At 42.9% G+C, this 21,363-nt stretch overlaps 1 protein-coding gene across 22 annotated transcripts in view; it reads right to left on the bottom strand.

Moving 5' to 3' along the window:
* POFUT3 (protein O-fucosyltransferase 3) overlaps window positions 1–21,363 on the bottom strand; it is a 259,490-nt gene that overhangs the window by 212,375 nt on the left and 25,752 nt on the right. For 21 of the 22 annotated variants that reach the window (XR_014063101.1, XR_014063098.1, XR_014063103.1 and 18 more), the window contains exon 3: window positions 19,371–19,665. The exons of the other annotated variant lie outside the window; for it this stretch is intronic. Coding sequence is in view for 12 of the 21 variants with exons in the window: in XM_081523473.1 (XP_081379599.1) it covers window positions 19,371–19,665 (295 nt within the window). In the remaining 9 variants the exon portion in view is untranslated. The remainder of the gene's footprint in view (window positions 1–19,370; window positions 19,666–21,363) is intronic. 22 annotated transcript variants of the gene reach the window in all.

Below are 21,363 nucleotides of genomic sequence, written 5' to 3'. Positions count from 1 at the left end.
AATGAAAAAGCTTAAAACAATTCTCTGAAGTACTATCCATTCTCTCCAGGTAAAAAAGCCTGTCGGATTTCTCAGATTCTACCTCCCTCTTCTCCAGGACCATGTCTGCCAGAGGAAAAGATGCCCTGGAACCTGTGTGATGTCCTCTGATTTCTCTGACCTTGAAGTGGACATCCTGCTGCTGGGGCAGCTGACCTCAGCACCTGGTGTAGCCTGTGATCTGGTCCTGAGGAGCTCTGCCCGGGGCTAGGGATGCTCTGCTGATGACTCAGCCCCTCCTCTTTGTTCTCTGAGGATAACCACATCTTTGATGGTACATTTAGGACACTTTTAAACAGAGAAAACTGATTGAAGAGAATGCTGGCCCTGCAGGTGAAAAGAGGACTGTCCCAGGCAAACTGGGACATCTGGTCACCCTGCACCTGCGTCTCCACTACACACTCTACAGGGCCTTGGCTAAGCATCCACCCTCAGCCTTTCCTGGCATGCACTTGGCACCTCCCCATTAGGAGACATCTACCACGAGAACACAGGGGCCCCCTGCCTGGCCCAGTGAACGACTCCACATTTTAGCTTGAGACCTGCTGGTCATTGTGGTTTCCTCAACTTATCAAGATATTTCTAAAGGTTCCTCTTCACAATCTGACCCCAAGGTAGTATTTGGGGGTTGGTAAGGGCAACTTAAACCCTGCCTCCATCTTCCTCCTCTCCTCTCTCTTGGTTCCTTTCCCACCAACTCCCTTCCACCCACCAAGGAGCGGCAGGACTTGTGAGCAAGCTGTCACAGCTGGAAGGATGATCTTCTCAACAGGAGAAATCTGAGCTGAGTCCTCTACTCTTAGTTCCTGCTATGTTAAAGCAGGAGCTAAAAACAATTTAGAAAACTGTCCTCAAGGCAACAGTCTGACTTCAGAAGGCTGTTTACTCTCTTACAGAAAATATCCTGTTATGAAAGTCAACACTGACCATGAATGTCAAGCTTTCCTTCTGTATCAGTTCTATTCTCCCCCAAAACAGACAGATGATTTGGACCAACAAGAGAGACCATGACCTACTCTAAAGAAAAGAAATCTTCTTTACCCCAAAACCTCTATTAGTTTAATCTGTTACAATCCTATTATTGCTCTTTATCTTTATATTTGCTCATCTGAATATAAACATGATAATGATCATAAAAGCGTATACACTTAGCAACAGACCGCCAAACTTGATGAAGCAAAATCTGATAGAACTGCAAGAAGAAATATACAAGTCCACAATTACAATTAGACTTAACCCCTCTATTGGAAATGGAGAGATCCAGCAGGCAGAAAATCAGTAAAGACGTAGCTGAACAAAGCAACACCATCAGTCAACTGGATACAACTGACATCTATACGCTATTTCATCCAACAAGATAATATACACTCTTCTCAAGGTCACATGGAACATTCATCAAGAAAGAGAAAATTCTGGCCACAAAACACATATTAACAAACTTAAAAGAATGGAAATCATACCATGTCTGCTCTCAGATACAATGGAATTCAACTAGAAGTTAAGCACAGAAAATAACAAAAATCTCCAAATATGTGGAGATTAAACATCACACTTCTAAATAACACATCAAAGAAGAAACTTTAAAATGGAAAAAAAAATTAAAACACATGAAAATGAAAACACAACTTACCAAAATTCGTGGGATAGAGGTAATTTCATAGCATTAAATGTATGTAATAGAAAAGAAGGTTATGGCCAACCTAGATAGCATGTTTAAAAGCAGAGACATTACTTTGCCAACAAAAGTCCGTCTAGTCAAGACTATGGTTTTTCCAGTGGTCATGTATGGATGTGAGAGTTGGACGGTGAAGAAAGCTGAGCGCCGCAGAATTGATGCTTTTGAACTGTGGTGTTGGAGAAGACTCTTGAGAGTTTCTTGGACTGCAAGAAGATCCAATCAATCCATCCTAAAAGAGATCAATCCTGGGTGTTCATTGGAAGGTCTGATGTTGAAGCTGAAGCTCCAACACTTTGGCCACCTCATGCGAAGGGTTGACTCATTGGAAAAGACCCTAATGCTGGGTAGGATTGGGGGCGGGAGGAGAAGGGGACGACAGAGGATGAGATGGTTGGATGGCATCACCGACTCGATGAACATGGGTTTGGGTAGACTCCGGGAGTTGGTGATGGACAGAGAGGCCTGGCGTGCTGCAATTCATGGGGTCGCAGAGAGTCGGACACGACTGAGCGACTGAACTGAACTGAACTGAACTGAATAGAAAAGAACATCTAAAATCAATAACATTAACTCTCCACCTTAAGAAAGTACAAAAAAGAAGAGTAAATTAAACCCAAAGTACGTAGAAACAAAGAAATAATAAAAATTAGAGCAGAAAGCAATGAACTTGAAAACAGAAAATCAATAGAAAAAAATCAATAAAATCAAAAGCCAGATCTTTGAAAAGATCAGTAACACCAATATACCCTAGTCAGGCTAAAAAAAGAGAGAGAGGATATAAACTAGCAATATCAAGAATGAGAAAGGGAACATCCCCCCAGAAACCACAGATGTCAAAAGGATAATAAAGGAATATTATAAATAAATATTACAGTAACTCTCAGTCCTCTCAGTAATTCTGTCCTTATTTATTAAGCAACTACCATGCCCCAGGCAACACGGTTTGAAATTTACATGAATTATCTTAAAACTTCATGAAAACCTTAAAGAAACTGGACTTACTCTCATATCACAAACAAGATAAGAAGCTTAAAGAGATTTTAACAGTTGTAACATCACAGATCTCACAAGTAGTGGAGATGAATTCAGCCCAGCTCTTACTGACCATCAAATTCTAGGCTTTTCCATTCCACCACAGAGTTTCTCAAGCAATGTGGGGTACATAGTTTGGTTATAGTATAGCTCACCCTACCTCCTCCCTGACAAAAAAAAAAAAAGCCACATCATCTCTGCAAAATAAGGAAATACATAAAACTGACCTGCCTTTGGTCATGAAGAGAGAAGCTCCTGCTGTCAGTCTGTGTTCTTAATAACAGTTTGAGAGAGTCCTTTCCCAGGCAGGTTGATAGGAAGTCTAGGGGTCCCCAAGGAGAGAGGGGTCTGGAACTCTCAAGGAGGAAGAAAGGACAAACTCTTTTTCTTTTCTCTCTACATTCTTTAGGATTATATAACAATAATGTATCCTGCCTGAGGACAGTTTCCGGATTAAACCTTCTGGCTAATACTGTTATCTTAAAATGTAAATTATGAGAGTAGGTCTGGTGAGGTCTTGACAACCTCCAAACATTCTTTTGATTCATTGGAGAGTATATACTCCACTGCTAATACTAGCAAGCGGGTACTCTTTTGATGTCTATGTCAGAAGCTTTCTCTATCCCTTTTATACTTTAATAAAACTCTATTGCACAAAAGCTCTGAGCAATCAAGCCTCGTCTCTGGCCCCGGATTGAATTCTCCTCCGGAGGCCAAGAATCCTGGCGTCTTTTCGTGGGTCAGCAACAAACCTTTCAAGTTTGGCTAGTGTAAGACAACTTTCAGCTTCTTTCTCCCAAGGGACAAAGTGATATAAAATAGAACATGATGGGGTATTACAAAGAGATTATTTCTATAGTTCATGCCAGAAATGAATGAAGCAACTGAGGAAGAAGAGGAGACAGGGGCAAAAATGCTGGCCAGTAAATAAGTCAGAAGAGCTATGAGGGCAGGGGAAAAGAGGGAGAAACATTAGATCTCCACTAAAAAAATGAAAGAGATAATCTAGGGACTTCCCTGATGGTTCCATGGTTAAGACGCCACACTTCCACTGTAGGGGGCGCAGGTTCCAACCCTGGTTGGGTAACTAGGATCCTGCATGCCACATGGGCAAAAAGAAAGAGAATCTAGTTTATATCTAAGCCTAGCAAATCTTTTCCATGTGCTGAAACTCATCACCCCCTCTACCACCAGCACCATTACCAACCATCATTTCATATGCCAAAACTGAAAATCATCTACTTGTGTGGGCACCATGGTTTCCCAGTACCAAATGGCAATTAAGACAGAGCACTGGCTAAAGAGAACAAAGTTACAGGATAAGTAAAAACCAGGCAGTCATAAAGTTTTTTATGGTTGCCATAAAAAACCAAAATGCTCATTTCTTTATGCTTTCAACTCATCTCCAGATATTGGCGACCCAACCAGGGAGTGTTTGGAAAACTGAATTTAGAGGCTGAAAGTAGGCGACTTGAGAAATTAGAGTGAGTATTCTCCTTCACTGTAAACTACGAGACAACTTAACTAGGAAGCCTGCAAGCTGCTTGATGCCACGTGCAAAAATAAAAACTAGAGTTTAGTTGCCTTGAGAATAAAGAGAATATGGACCACACTAGTCCCAAGACTTCAGTCTCTTACATTAGGAGCTTTACAGGCATTGATCAATGAAGAGAGTAAAGGGATTGTTTTAAAGGAACCTAGGAATACACGCACTGCAGCAGACAGCTAAGTCAAATAACATTGAACACCTGCCCCCTCTCCCCCAGCCAGCCTTACTCAGTAGCTTTACAGAACACACAGAAGCCTCTCCTCTCTCCTCAAGAGGCTGTGCATTCTGGGTCTGTGCACTGTTGGCTGGAGATAATCAAGAAAAGCTTCTATCTCAGCCCTCCAGGACGCATGCTTTTGCTCAGCCTTCGCTAAATAATAAGAATCAGATTCTAAGCAGCAGCCCCTAGTTCTAACATTTTCAGGCATCATCAGATGCTGCATTGGTCCAACAACTAAGTGCTTCCAAAAGACTAAACTATGTCCATGTAACTAAAAGAATACCCTAATTGCATAATTCCTTTGAAAGAACCATCAAAATCCACATTTTCAATCACAAATGCTTTTCCAGTCTCAACATAAAACATTCTTGAAAACGCTGTCACTAGGCAGATGTCTTTAATGAGGATTTTATTTTCCCAAAGGCATGGAGTTATAATTGGATATTCTGTTACCAAAAACTAAGCATCAAATAAATCATAGGCATACAGAAGTGACAACGGGATATAAAAGCAAGGACATCTACAAATTCCCATGATGGAACTTAGAGACTTTATATGAAGTCATAAAATGATAGTGGTGGAAGCCACCTAAGAGATGAGCTGTGCCCAGTACCCCTCCACCCGGTCTGGCCCCATCATAATGTCCTGGGAAGCTGGTAAAGGGCACAGGTTCCCAGATCTCATCTCCAGAGACACTGATTTGATACATGATGGAAAACAAAATACTGTATTTTCTTCTTAACTCTTCCAGGTGATTCAAGACACCAGGAAGGGGGCCATGACTCATATAAGTAACACTACATCATGTTTTTCTCCTACACTTACTGATCAAATGCTAATGGCTTCATCAGTAAACAAATGAGCCTGATGAATCTGTATTCACATTTTTAGACATTAAAGTTTTTTTTGGCTGTGAATTATATGACGACCCTTGCACAACTTAGATATTAATCACTGTGCCTCACATGCAACTGAAGTATATATAGTCACTAGTGATTTGGCTTTCCTGGTGGCTCAGATGATAAAGACTCTGCCTGCAATGCAGGAGACCTGGGTTCGATCCCTGAGTTGAGAAGATCCCCTGGAGGAGGGCATGGTAACCCACTCCAGTGTTCTTGCCTGGAGAATCCCCATGGACAGAGGATCCTGGCAGGCTCCCATCCATAAGGACACAACTGAGCAACTAAGGACAGCACAGTGATTTGAATGTCAAATTCAGACATCTGTACTCAGGAAAGTAAAATACGCAGATACCAATAACCTTAAGGATTAAATATTTACATGCTTATGGAAGCAAAATATTTAGTGATCAATAATTTACTTATTTTTTTTCATCGCATCAGGAAGGAAATGAAGAGCATATTTTATGCATCACAGTTGTGGTAAGCTGGTAACACAAGATTGAACTAAGCATCTGAGAGGCCGAGGAGTTAAACGAACGTGTACAGTGAATTTTGCTCCTTGGACACCTACATAAATGAAAATAGGTACCACTAAGACATCAGGACGTCGAGTCTATCTTGAAATCACATCTCAGATCTACCCATTTCTTTCTCCCCTGCCTCCCACTCTAATACAGAGCTGCAGCATTTCCACCTACTTCACAGAAACTGTGTCCTGCTTCTACTTTCACATTCCAATCCCTTCTCCAAGGAGAACCCACAGGGCTCTTTTCAAAGCACATATCAGAACAGAACAAAATAAAAATCAGAGCACAGCACCCCTGCTTAAAACCTTCTGCTATTTCCCCATTGCCCTTACAACAAATCCAATCCTCTCACCCTATGTTAGGGAGTCCTTTCACCTGGCCCCCGTCTCCCATTCAAATCTCATCTCGTACTATCCTCCTTCACACGCACACTGACTTCAGCACAGTGACCTTCTTTCTGACCTTCCGTTGTATCAAACTCCTTCCCCTCTCATCTGCATCTGCAGTTCCCTCTCCCTGAAATGAATTCCCTCCATTTCACAGGACTTATTCCTCTCGTTTTTCAAGACTCAGCCTTAAATGTTACATCTTCAGAGAGGCTTCCCTGATCACTCCACCTCAAGCCAAAATGCTTATCCCTGCCTGGTAGCATCCTATTTACCAAACTCATAAGCTCCATGAGGCTTCACTCTTGGCTCAGTGGTAAAGAATCCGTCTATCAATGCAGGAGACTCGGTTTCAATTCCTGGGTCGAGAAAGATCCCCTGGAGAAGGAAACGGCAACCCACTCCATATTCTTGCCTGAGAACCTCATGGACAGAAGCGCCTGGCAGGCTACAGTCCATAGGAGTCGCAAAGAATCAGACACGACTTAGCGACTAAACAACGGCTACCAACTAAGCCTCGTGAAGGCAGAGCCTGCTGCAGACAAGCTTATAGAACCAAGTTATGGAACCACAGTAATCCCAGCACCTAGCACAGTGCCACGCATACAAAAAATGGTTCTTGTTCTTCCATCCCAGCTATACAACGTCAGGAAGGAGTATATCCTGAGATACTCTCAAATTCTCCCAGATTGCATGTAGTACATGATTTCCTCAAAAATGGAGGTCCGTGGCCTATTCATACACATCCAAACCTTAAGTTAGTCCAATGTTCTACTCCTTATCTAATATCTAACAATTCCATGGACAGTCCACGGGGTTGCAAGGAGTCGGACATGACTGAAGTGACTTAGCACACACGCCTGATGACCGTTGTTCCTTAAAATACATCTCTTTGTCCTCATTTCCATTATCAGCCCTAGTGGATTACTTTCTTCCTTCAGAGAGGTTACTTTTTCACTAATAAAGAAAATGCTTAATATTTCAGGAGATTTCCAGCATACTCAACAATATAACACAGAGCCAGCTAAGAGATAGACAGACACTGGTTGTTCTTTTTTCCTTCTCTTTTCTCCTTTTTTAAAATTTTTATTTTATTGTGGAGTATATTTGACTTACAATGTTGTGTTAGTTTCAGGTGTACAGCAAAGTGATTCAGTTATACATGTATCTATTCTTTTTCAGATTCTTTTCCCATATAGGTTATTACAGAGTATCAAGTAGAGTTCCCTGTGCTATATGATAGGTCCCTATTGATGATCTATTTTATACACAGTAGTGGCACATGAATCTCCCCAACAACTCCCTTCTCCAAGGCCAGAAAACTCTAATCTGTGCCCTAGAACTTATTGAGATGGGGTGGATCAAACTGTGAATGTAAACTCTGCGAAAAGAAATTTTCTGCTGTGCTTCCTCTCCAGCTGAAGCTGTTTTGGGTTTGTTTTGTCTTTTAATTTTTAAGAGCAAGAAAACTTATCCATTAAAGCTGCCTGGTTTTGTTTTGGGGGCCCATGAGAGATGTGGCTGTCTGCTCTGAAGCATGAGCTGCCAGCTGGTCTCGTAGGATTTCTGGGTATCAGAGAATCAGCCCAGAACTGGATGGGCACCAGCATATCCAGTGGCCCAAACTGCTGAAACTGCAGTAATGCAATCTGTCCGCTGCCTCCAGCAGGACAACGCCTGGCTCTTGGCACTTGGCTCTTCCATGCTTCCTTTCAGATTTGTAAGTCTAACCTGAGAAGCGCTTTCCGATTTTCAGTCACTTCTGTTCTTCCTTTCATCTTTATACCATCACACACTCTCAGAGACCAGACAGGGTAAAAAAGGCTGAGTCAGAAACAAGGGAAAGAGAGCTCCAGTCCTGACCAGACAACTCTTAAAACTAAACATTATGACGCTCACGACAGCCTTTGTCCTCAGACCGGACTAACTCCAGCAAAACTCAGCTGATTCATTTAGCTGGAAAGACTGAAAATCAGATAATACGAAAAGGCAATTTCTTGATGGAAGGAAATGAGTACCTTAGCTGTAAAATATTAATGCCTTTGCATAATGAACACTCTTCCTGAAAGGTATCTTGATAAAGCAAAAAAAATCTAGGAATTGGATAATTTATTAATAGCTGTTCTTACTATCTTTGTGCTTCACTACCTCCTAGGACAAAATGTCTTTGCTAATTCACTTTTTATTGATATCAAATTAATACCTGCATATAGCTTTCAGTGTGAAATAGTTTTATCAAGACAGCAACACAGGAGAGCAGGGTGCTACCACCGCATTCCCTATTTCCACGTGCCAAAAGTCACCACCTCGATTTTTCCAGGTGTTTCTTCTGAATTTGAATTTCAAAAATATATAAACAGCACACTTACTGGGCTATCTCTTGATTTTTCAGTTTTAGACAATACCTATTGCCTTATTACTACGGAAGGTGTAGATTTAATTCTCCCATCCCCTCACACACACACTTGTCTTCCCTCCTCATTCATGTCTGAGTAAGTGTCTATCAAGTGCTTTCATTATTACAAGTACAAATATTGTTTACAGCTGCGCCAAATCGGTGCATTACTGCTAAGTTTTCTTTCTTGAAAATCTGTTTTGTTTTAATTTGGTTTGGTTTCAAAATCTCTGCGCCAACCCTCCCCACAACTTCCAACACCTCCCCACAACCTGCAAAATGCTTCTCAAGCCAATCTCCCTCGTGGACAAATTGACATATACCTGACAGATCATGAGTCTTCAACACTAGAGATTCTGAGTAAGTCTGCAGTGGGGCCCAGAGACTTACGGGTTTGCTTGTCTGTTCATCTGTGATCTTAGGATGAGCTCGGTTTGGGAACCACTCACCCACAGCAAAACAAGTAAAATCAAAAACTCTCAAGCTTTAGAAATTTAAATGGCGGAGAATTTAATTTTGGTTCAGTTCTCCCCCATTCTCGTATCACTTGCAGCAACTTTCTTGAGATAGCAATGAATGTGAAAGAACTACGCACACCTTCTATTGCATGAATGATCAATAAAACTTTCACAACTCCTACCCGAAGGGCTGAAGTTTGGGCTTCTTTGCTTTCCAACCATGGATAGTGACACCACAACACTGAGGATATTATAGTAAGATTGATAACCCATCCTCTCCCCTGATGTGATAAAGGTTACAACAGAGCTGTTGGCAGGGCATGCAGAGTCAGCAGCCACGGTGAGGACCTGGAATTTTAACAAGACGGGAGGTCACTGCAGGTGTCTGAGCAGACCTCTGAGAATGGGTTTACCTTCTGTGAAGATTATGTGATAATTCTTAAACGAAAAGTCAATTATTTTAATTGAGATATAGTTGACTTACAGTATTATATTAGTTTCAGGTACACAACACAGTGATTCATAAGTTTCATACATTATACTTCATTTACAGTTATTATGAAATATTGGCCTTATTCCCTGTGCTGGACAGTATATCCTTGTAGCTTATTTTTTTTTTATACATAGCAGTTTGGACATGGGGTTTGATTACCGCAAAGATTTATATATGCAGATACACCTATACATATCTATATATATATCATACATCACATATGATCTAACACTCAGCTATGAGCTTCTTTTCCATATTCAATGTTGCTGCTGTCCACACAGTCCAAAATAAGTCCATTTCTTCCTCCATCTCCCAAGTAAATATTAATCTGGCAACAGCAGTTACCTATTACCTGCATTCAGTAGGCAGGGCCCAGGAAAGTCAGGTGGCGCAGAGGTAAAAATGCAGGAGACATGGGTTTAATCCCTGGGTAGGGAAGATCCCCTGGAGGAGGAAACAGCAACCCATTCCAGTATTCTTGCCTGGAGAATCCCATGGACAGATGAGCCTGGCGGGCTACAGTCCACGGGGTTGCAACTTTGGACATGACTAAGCGTGCGCGTGCGCACACACACACACACACACACACACACACACACACACAGGAAAGTCAACCTCCAGAGAAAAACCACTAATAAGGATTGACTCATAATGGCTGAGATCAGCAGAAATTACCCCTGAGAACGGTTTGCACATGCATTACTCATGAAGTCTCAAGGACACTCGGTACAGTGCAGAAATCCCCACTGGCAGACTTCACAGAGGGAATGAAGGAGAGCTTGTTCTACAGCTCATGGATTCCTCGGCGAGGTCAAGAATACAGAAAGGGGTGAGAGAAGAGCCTGTGAGGAGATGAATAAAGCGCTTCCATGGAGGGGGCTGCTCCCCTGCTCTGAAAACCCCAGCTCCAACAGAGCTGCCTGGAGAAACCTGAAATATGTCCTTGAAATTTAGAGACACAGGACGAGTGTCTACCTGAGGAACTCAGGAGGGTGAGGATCAGGTCCGACCACCCTCCCCCCGATACTTCTCCCCTGGGAATGGTGATCCACCTGCATGACAGAGGAAAGGGGGCAGCTGTGTTGTGGTCTGCCTACACCCCCAAAGCTCCTCCCACTGACACATGTGAGCGCGTGGGGAGTCTTGGGTCCTCCTGATACAAAGAGCCCTAGGCAGACACAGCTCAGCAGAAAGAAGCTGGATGCGATGCAGGAACCAGGAGCTAGGAAGCCATCCCACATGACTACCCAGAGCAGAGGTGCAACTTCCTGGAAAAGGACACTGGAAAAGCCAGGGTTCCAGCAGGAAAACTCCAAATGCCACAAAAATACCCCAGAATAGAAAAAAAAACATGCTTTCATCATCTGCCAGACCCACTCATCTGATGCAGAAGCTGAAACTCCAACACTTTGGCCACCTGCTGCGAAGAACTGACTCATTTGAAAAGACCCTGATACTGGGAAAGATTTAAGGTGGGAGGAAAAGAGGACAACAGAGGATGAGATGGCTGGATGGCACCACCGACTCAATGGACATCAGTTTGGGTAAACTCCGGGAGCTGGTGATGGACAGGGAAGCCTGACGTGCTGCAGTGCATGGGGTCGCAAAGAGTCGGACACGACTGAGAGACTGAACTGAACTGAAACTGAACTGAGACCCACTCAAGGCCATCCTCTTTAACCATGTGTTGAGCTTACAGGATATAAAGCCACACGGCCAGGTAAGAAATATCTTGTTTCCTTAATTCTCCTCCCTCTCTTCATGGCATCTCTGCCAGGCTCCACAAAGCAGCTGGTGTGGGACAGAGAGGAGATGCAGAGAGGTTAGAGAGAGGCAAGACTCGCCCTGAAGAATGAGAAGCATCACAGGCTTGCAGCAGCATAAGAAAGGTCTGAGCTGGGGATGAAAAAATATGTAACCCTAGGCATGGCCATGGGGCTGAACGCTCCACTTACTAAGTCTGAAACTGTGTTTGCAACTGAAAGTGACCACACGATTGTCCATTCCCCAAGAGTGAGTACAAAAGTCGGAGCTCTGCCACAGTTTCCAGTTAGGGGATGGTGAAAACTAACCCCCTGAATGAGGTCTTAAAGGATCAGCAAGAAACATAAAGAATGTGTGCTTCCAAACATAAACTTAAAATGACTTCAAGACTTACATGTAAGACACAGCACCATAAATCTCCTAGAAGAGAGCACAGACAAAACATTCCCTGACATAAATCCTAGGAACGTTTTCTTAGGTCAGTCTCCCAAGGCAATAATAGAAATAAAATCTTTCAAAAAAAAAAAATTCTGGTTCTCAAAATCTTCGAGGTCACAGAATCCTTCGAGTTTCCATTTCCATTAATTAGGTCAGCTTTTGATACCTGAATCATTTTCCTGCCTTTTCTTCTTAATCCTGCTGAGCCAGAGTCCCATCTGCAGTTTTTGGTGACCTACTTAATTAGAATTCGGAAGCCTCCGACAGAAAAAGCGTGCTTTATTCACTCTGTTTTGCAACAGACCTTATTAAAGAACTGAATTTCTAATTCAATCTGTTAAAACCATATACTGTAAGCAATTTCAAAATCCAAATATCTAGGTTTTATTATAGTCACAAGTGTACATTCACATATGGTTTGGGAGAGAGAGCACCGGATCAGGTCAGGGCACCTTGGTTCTCCGCCCAACTCTTGGCTGTTAACCCCCGTGTCAGCTTGACACATCCCTACCCTTCCCAAGCCTCGGTCTCCCCGCCTGCACAAAGAGGAGGTTATACTCCTAGGTCCTTTCGGGGTCTAAGTCTCTGTGACCGTTTCCTGAGTGATCAAATGTGCACAAGGCATTGTGCTCGTACAGAGGGAAGGGGAGATACAAAGATGTGGTGATGCTGACCTGTCATCATTAAAAAAAAAAAAAAAGAACTTCACACTCTAACATGCAATAAATTATATAGGGCAGAAGCAAATATCATCGTTACCTTATTTATATTCTTTATTCCCCATTATTGGTGCTGTGCCCGCCATATGGTAGAGACTCAAAGAAACAACATAAAAAAAAGATACAAAATGCCTATGGACATTTAGAGAAGAGAAGCTACATCTAATGGAGGGGAATTATAAATACAGGTGCTATATTTGAGTTGGGTTTTTTAAAAAATTTTTATTATTTTTGGGGGTGCATTGCATAGCATCCAGGATTTTTGTTCCCCAACCAGGGATTAAACCCACATCCCCTGTAGTGGAAGCACAGAGTCTTAACCACTGGGCCACCAGGGAAGTCTCCTTGAGTTGGTTTCTAAAAGGCCATTCAATTTCACTGGCTCCATAACACTCTTCTCTAATTGGATTCAAAATCTTAAGCCAAAGTTCAAGAGTCTCCATGCTCTGGCTTCAATATATCCTTCAATCTTAATCTCTTTCTTACATGAAACTAGGCTATAGCCAACTGATCTCCTTGCTGTAACCTCAGATATTACCCATAATTTTCTAACTCCATGCCCCCATTCATGCTGATTTTCATACTGAAATGTCCTCCCATTCCCAATATAATCCAATTCCATTCTCCTTCAAGTCCCACTTCAAACTCCGCCTATTTTATGAAGGAGATCTTATGAAGCCTTTCCTGATCCTTCCAATCATATGGACTCTCTCCCTTCTTTGAAATCCCACAAGACTTGTTGATGTTTCTCTTACGGTATATACAAAGGTGGTTCAGTGGTAAAGAATTTGCCTGCCAATGCAGGAAATAAGCGTTCAGTCCCTGGATGGGGAAGATTCCCTGGAAGAGGAAATGGCAACCCACTTCAGTATTCTTGCCTGGAGAATCCCATGAACAGAGGAGCCTGGTGGGCTACAGTCCAAGGGGTCACAAAGAGTCAGACACAGCTGAGCATGCGTGCACGCTAGGCTTCCTGGCAACTAGATATTTGTGTGCTCACCTCAATAGAAAGAAGTAGACAAACAGCAAGGCAACCATTACTGAATTTCTTAACATGAATGTCTCAGGTGGATGGCAATTACTCAGTTTACTCAGTAATTTGGTAAAATACTATGTTTTGTGAGGATGTTTATGATTTCAACAGAGTAACTCCCCCTTCACTGGTAAACTTTCAGATATTTTCCCCAATAATTCAAGATCATCGATTACTGACCTTTTAGAAAGTTTTGTCTGATTTACCTTATATTTCAAGCCTGAATGCGTGCCCCTGTAGTGGTTTTCCCTTCTTCATCTGATTTTGTCTGATTTACATTTCAAGCCTGAATGCGTGCCCCTGTAGTGGTTTTCCCTTCTTCATCCGCACTTTATCCTGTATTCTAGAATATTCTTTTTATTTAATCTGTCAGCAGAGTCAAGAATACCAAAATCTTAATTCTAGGTAGGCTGATCTCTTCTGATTCCCACACACGTACACACTTCACACTATTTTATATTCATATTTTGCTTTATTTTAAATAAGCTTATTTTTGTTAATTTTTCATCTTCTCAAGTGACACTTTAAGGGTGAGTGTAACAAAAAAAAAAAAAATCAATGAAAAAATCATTACTGAATTTCCAGAATGGTGAAAAAGTGAAGGTTCTATATTTTTCCAGAGAAAGGAGAAGGGAACAAAAAAGCACAACACAAAGGATGGGAAATCAAAACAGCTCTGGATTCCTCAGCAGTAACACTAGCAGTCAGAAGACAGGGGGACAATGTCTTAAAAATTCAGAAAGAAAAGAATTTCCAAACTAGAATTCTGTCCTGAGCCAAAGCATCAGTAAAAGTAAAGGTAAAATAAGCACATGTTCACACAAAGTTCCTAAAAAACTTACCTTCCATGAACCTTCTCAGAGCACACTGAAATAAAGACACAAACTGGGACTTCTGGAGGTATAGTGGTTGTGACTCTGCGCTTTTCACTGCAGGGGAAGTAGGTTCGATCCCTGCTCTGGGAATTAAGATCCCACAAACCGCACGCTGCGTGTGTGCGTGCGTGCTAAGTCACTTCAGTCGCGTCTGACTCTTTGTGACCCCATAGACTATAGCCCGCCAGGCTCCTCTGTCCATGGGATTCTCCAGGCAAGAATACTGGAGTGGGTTGCCATGTCCTCCTCCAGGGGATCTTCCTGACCCAGGAATCGAATCCGCACCTCTTATGTCATCTGAGACAGCGTGCTGGTTCTTTACCACTAGTGCCACCTGGGAAGCCCACCGCACGTTACGGCGTTGCCAAATAAATAGACACAAACCAAGAAAGAGGAAGATAAGACATAACAGAAACAGAAAATCCCACACATGAGTGAAATAGAGGAAATTCCCGCAGTGATAGGCAGCCAGGTCAGTACCTGGGCACCAGACAGAAAGGATGACGGCTCAAGTGGACAGGTCAGGAATCTCTGGGAGACACTTCTTTAAGAATATCTGGGGATTTCACTGGTTGTGCAGTGGTTGGGACTTTGCCTTCCAGTGCAGTGGGTGAGGGTTTGACCCCTGGTCAGGAAGCTAAGATCCCACGTGCCTCCAGGCCAAAAAAAAACCAAACATAAAACAGAAGCAATATTGTAATAAAGACTTTAATAATGGTCCACATCAATAAAAAAAAGAATATCTAGTGCTTCTCCAGGGAAAACAATTTGTGCAGCAAAAGAAATCTTAGTATCTTAAATCATGGCTCACTGTGACTACACGAAGATGTAGAAACTAGATGTTTGTTTAAAATGATTATATAACTTTTGAGGAAGAATGTGGGGCTAGGAAATGAGTGGGAGGAGCAGGGTGATGAAGGACAGTTAAATACTCATCCTCCATAGTAAGAATCAATACATAATGCCCCAAAACTGAAAAACCACGAAGTCACAATCTTAATGCGTTACTTAGAAATACTGGAGCTATATACAATTGCACTCATCTCACACGCTAGTAAAGTAATGCTCAAAATTCTCCACGCCAGGCTTCAGCAATACGTGAACCGTGAACTTCCAGATGTTCAAGCTGGTTTTAGAAAAGGCAGAGGAACCAGAGATCAAATTGCCAACATTCGCTGGATCATCAAAAAAGCAAGAGAGTTCCAGAAAAACATCTATTTCTGCTTTATTGACTATGCCAAAGCCTTTGACTGTGCGGATCACAATAAACTGTGGAAAATTCTGAAAGAGACGGGAATACCAGATCATCTGATCTGTCTCTTGAGAAACCTGTATGCAGGTCAGGAAGCAACAGTTAGAACTGGACATGGAACAACAGACTGGTTCCAAATAGGAAAAGGAGTATGTCAAGGCTGTATATTGTCACCCTGCTTATTTAACTTATATGCAGAGTACACCATGAGAAACGCTGGGCTGGAAGAAACACAAGCTGGAATCAAGATTGCTGGGAGAAATATCAACAACCTCAGCTATGCAGATGACATCACCCTTATGGCAGAAAGTGAAGAAGAACTAAAGAGCCTCTTGATGAAAGTGAAAGAGGAGAGTGAAAAAGTTGGCTTAAAGTTCAACGTTCAGAAAACTAAGATCATGGCATCTGGTCCCATCACTTCATGGGAAATAGATGGGGAAACAGTGGAAACAGTGTCAGACTTTATTTTTTTGGGCTCCAAAATCACTGCAGATGGTGATTGCAGCCATGAAACTAAAAGACACTTACTCCTTGGAAGGAAGGTTATGACCAAACTAGATAGCATATTTAAAAGCAGAGATATTACTTTGCCAACAAAGGTCCGTCTAGTCAAGGCTATGGTTTTTCCAGTGGTCATGTATGGATGTGAGAGTTGGACGATGAAGAAAGCTGAGTGCCGAAGAATTGATGCTTTTGAACTGTGGTGTTGGAGAAGACTCTTGAGAGTCCCTTGGACTGCAAGGAGATCCAACCAGTCCATCCTAAAGGAAATCAGTCCTGAACATTCATTGGAAGGACTGATGCTGAAGCTGAAACTCCAATACTTGGGACACCTCATGCCAAGAGTTGACTCATTGGAAAAGACCCTAATGCTGGGAAGGATTGGGGGCCGGAGGAGAAGGGGACGACAGAGGATGAGATGGTTGGATGGCATCACTAACTCGATGGACATGGGTTTGGGTAAACTCCGAGAGTTGGTGATGGACAGGGAGGCGTGGCGTGCTGCAATTCATGGGGTCGCAAAGAGTTGGACACGACTGAGCGACTGAACTGAACTGAATGTGCATGTATAACATGTTAAAAGTTTTAAATGTTTAAAAGATAGTGACTGTGATGCAATCGCTCTGGATATTGGTTTGGAAATATCCAGTAAATGTAAATTCATACCAAATAATTCCACTGCTGGGTATGAGTCCTCATGGAATCTCACTCATGTACATGGATGGTTTATTGTAGTATTTTTTGTCATAAGCAAGGTTTTGCTTTACTTTTTTATTAATTTTTATTGGCATATAGTTGCTTTACAATGCTGTGTTAATTTCCACTGTAAAGTGAGTCAGCTATACTCCTTCTTTAGGGTTTCTTTCCCATTTAGGTCACCACAGAGCTTTGAGACGAGTTCCCTGTGCTATACAATAGATTCTCATTAGTTATCTTACTTATGTGAAAGTGTTCGAAAGTTAAAGTCGCTCAGTTGTGTCTGACTCTTTGCGACCCCATGGACTGTAGCCCACCAGGCTCCTCTGTCCATGGAATTTTCCAGGCAAGAATACTGGAGTGGGTTTCTGTGCTCTCCTCCATGGGATCTTCCCATCCCAGGGATTGAACCCAGGTCTTCTGTATTGCAGGCAGAGTGTTTACTATCTGAGCCACAACAGAAGACCTATCTCTTTAATACATAGTATTGATAATGTATATATGTCAATCCCAGTCTCCCAGTTTATCCGACCCTCTTTTCCCCCTTGGTATCCATAAATTTGTTCTCTACTTCTGTGTCTCTATTTCCATAAGCAAGTTTTCTTTTAAAACAACTTAAATGTCTAAGAACAGGAAGATCGTTAAATGAAGTGTGATAAATACAATGGAATTCTATACAACAGTAAAATGGGTGAACTAGAGCTATAAGGACACATTAGTAAGTCTTCAAAAATCATGTAGGAGAAAAAGTAAGTTATAGAACGTTAACTTATCATGCTATGTAATTTTTAAAACATACAAAATAATACTTTATGTTGTTTAAGCACACACACACACACATGAATTTCAGAATTATGATCCCCTCTGGGGAAGAAGGGAAGGGAATGTGATGGGGTCAGGGAAGGGTTCATAGACGCTTTCAATTTAACTTGTAATATTTTGTTTTTTAAGCTATGTAGTAGGTTTTCTATATATATTACCTATTTATTTTTGTGTCTAACTGAAATATGTCTAGGGGCTTCTGTTAAAATTTGGGAATTTGAACTCATACATTTAATGTGCCTTATCTCAAAACATCATTAGAGGATTATTTGTTGTTTAGTTGCTAAGTTGTGTCCGACTCTTTGGTGACCCCATGGACTGTAGCCCACCAGGCTCCTCCGTCCCTGGGATTTCCCAGGCAAGAATGCTGGAGTGGGTTGCCCTTTCCTCCTCCAGGGGATCTTCCCAACGCAGGGATCGAACCAGCATCTCCTGTGTCTCCTCCATTGGCAGGCGGGTTCTTTACCGCTGAGCCACCATGGAAGCCCCCCTTGCTCTGGAGCCCTGACCAACTGTAGGGCCCACACACCACCTAATTCCTGCTGAGGCCACTTTCCGCTGTATTTAAGTTGTTGTTGGGCAGAACACTGAAGATGACTCAGCCCTACACCCCAGTCTCAGTCCTGCCACTCCAAAGCCAGCACCACTACACACACACACACACACACACACACACACACACACCCCACCTAATTCCTGCTGAGGCCACTTTCCGCTTTATTTAAGTTGTTGTTGGGCAGAACACTGAAGATGACTCAGCCCTACACCCCAGTCTCAGTCCTGCCACTCCAAAGCCAGCACCACTACACACACACACACACACACACACACACACACACACACACACACAGAGTCCTGCCACTCCAAAACCAGCATCACTACACACACACACACACACACATTCACACCACTCTAAAGCAGCTGTCCTTGCACTGACTTCCTAATGTAAGTGACTAATCTTGCCTATCTTCCACTAAGCTTGCTAATCTGTATTCCCCCACACCCACCATCTCTCAGCGTCCAAGAGTTCCATATTTCTAACAGCTGCTGGCATCTTGCCACCTCCACCTGGCTGGGTCTGGCAGCCCTTCAATCCCAGCATGACATATAATCACCCTGGGGGAGGGATGAATACCAACTTGCTCTCGAAAGCTGATGTGGGACACTCTTTTTATTTCTGACTAATGAAATAAAAAATACCGTGCCGAGCATGTGTCCAATGACACATCTGTTATGGTAATCAAAATCTCCCAGCCATTATCACAGATGATATCCTGAATTGGTATCAGCAGTATAATCAAAACCCAGTTCCTAAATACCAAATCCAGTGAGTGGTACCCAACTATGAAAAGGTGAGAAGAAACACTGCTTTTCCCCCATAATAAATATCAGGTGGCCTGGCCAATCATCCCTCTGTTGGTGCAGCTCATACATTTATCGTATGGGCTCAATGCTCAGGCCTTCTCCAGGGCAAGTGTAGGGGTTCAGGCATGCAATGAGCTTTCAAGGGGAGCCCCCATGTCCTCCTTGGGAGAAAAGTAGTAACTCAGGGATGTCAGCAAACACGGAGAAAGGCAGAAGCCCTACCTACCATAGAAGAGGAAGGCTTTGGTCCTGTGATGATGGAGGTAGGTCCGGTTGATGGTGAAGAAGCAAGCATCCTCCCCGCACTGGCCAAGCCTTCCAGTTTCCCCGGTCAGTGGGGACCACCAGAGCATGATGGGGAAGCTGTCAGCTGCCAATGTCCTCTTCCTGCCCAGGGTCGGCCCTCCTCTCTTAAAGAACGGATGGAGGCGGAGACGCTCTTCCTCCATTTCTGCACGTCCATCTTTCAAATGAGAATTTTTAAACTTCTTGCCTTCAAATTTTCCCAGCTCAACCACGACCTAAAAAAGATGACAACCTATTACCCGTGTCAGACTGGTTATAATTTCCTCCGCATCGTGAGGATTTACCTTCTTGCCTGCGTGTGTACTAAGTCACTTCAGTCATGTCTGACTCTGTGGGACCCCATGGACTGTAGCCTAACAGGCTCCTCTGTCCATGGGATTCTCCAGGCTAAAAATACCGGAGTGGGTTGCCCTTTCCTCCTTCAGGGGATCTTCCCAACCCAGGGATCAAACCTGACTTACTGTCTCATTAGCCTCCTATTGCTACTCTAACAGATTGTCACAAGTTGAGCAACTTAGAATGATACAGTTTTACTATCACAATAGTAAACTGGTTCTGGAGGTTAGAAGTCTGAAACTGTCTCACTGGCCTAAAAGGCGTTGGTCACTTCATCGATGAGGACAGGAGACTCCAAGTGCTAGGACTGCACGATGTACTTAATGGACTGGACTCTTGCCACGGCCCTGGAGGCAGATTTTCAGGGCAAGGCAGCGTGGCAGGCACTCCAGTCCCATTTGGAGGGACTCCTTACCCTCGTCTCTGTGCCCCAGCAGCTTCCTTCTCTGCCCCCTAAAGTCTTCCATTCCCCTCAAAAAATAAAGAAAATTAAGGTGCTGGAAGGGCTACGTTCCTTTCAGGAAACTCAGGCGGAAAATTCATGTTCTTGGTTTTCTTTCAGAGGCACCTGCAGTTCTTGGCTCATGGCCCCCTTCCTCCACCTTTGGAATCAGAAATGTTGCCTTTTGGGACTTCCCTGGCAGTACACTGGTTGGGACTCTGTGCTTCCACTGCAGGGAGTATGGGTTTGATCTCTGGTCAGGGAATAAGGACCCCACATGCCTCACGGCACAGCCAAAATAAATCATACATTGTTTTAAAATTAAAAAAAAAAAAACAGAAATGCTGCATCTCTCCAACCCTTCTTCTGTCATATCACTCTCTGACTACAGCCAGGAAAGAGTCTTCTCTGTTAAGGACTCCTGTGGTTACACCAGGCCTGCACACATAATTCAGGGTTATCTCCTCACCTCCAGGTATGTCACTGTAACCTTATACACAAGGTCCCTTTTGACAAGTAAGATAACACATCACAGTTTCTGGGGGTTAGGGTAGAGACATAGCCTCCAAATTATCTACCAACAAGGACACATCTCTCTACTAAACACTTAACAGATACCTCTCTCCTCCATTTGGTAGGCATATATAGAATCCAGAAGTGGTTGCGTGTCTTAATGGAACCTGCAAGAGTGAGGGCTATTATCTGGCGAATGCTGGAGATTACGTTCTAGGAAAAGTGAATTATCAAAATCCTATTGGTTTCCTTTTAGTACAATTAAAGGTGTCATAGGGCTTCCCTTGTGGCTCAGCTGGTAAAGAATCCGCCTGCAATGTAGGAGACCCTGGTTAGATTCCTGGGTTGCGAAGATCCCCTGGAGAAGGGAAGGGCTACCCAATCCAGAATTCTGGCCTGGAGAATTCCATGGACTGTATAGTCCATGGGGTTCCAAAGAGTTGGAGGCGACTGAGTGACTTTCACTTTCACTTTTCAAAGGTATCATAACATGGGTCTTATATTTGTAATAATATCCACCATGGCATGGAGATGGCCTAAGTACTGGGCTCCTTCTCACTTAAAACCATGTTTTTTATGTATTTCAAGACAGTCTGGGGATTTCCCTGGTGGTCCAGTGGCT

Source organism: Giraffa tippelskirchi, chromosome 8, assembly GCF_054371585.1.
Source record: "Giraffa tippelskirchi isolate mGirTip1 chromosome 8, T2T-mGirTip1v1.2.pri, whole genome shotgun sequence".
NCBI lineage: Eukaryota > Metazoa > Chordata > Mammalia > Artiodactyla > Giraffidae > Giraffa > Giraffa tippelskirchi.
Note: the sequence above shows the minus strand (reverse complement) of the source record. Positions and strands in the feature narration are given on the sequence as shown.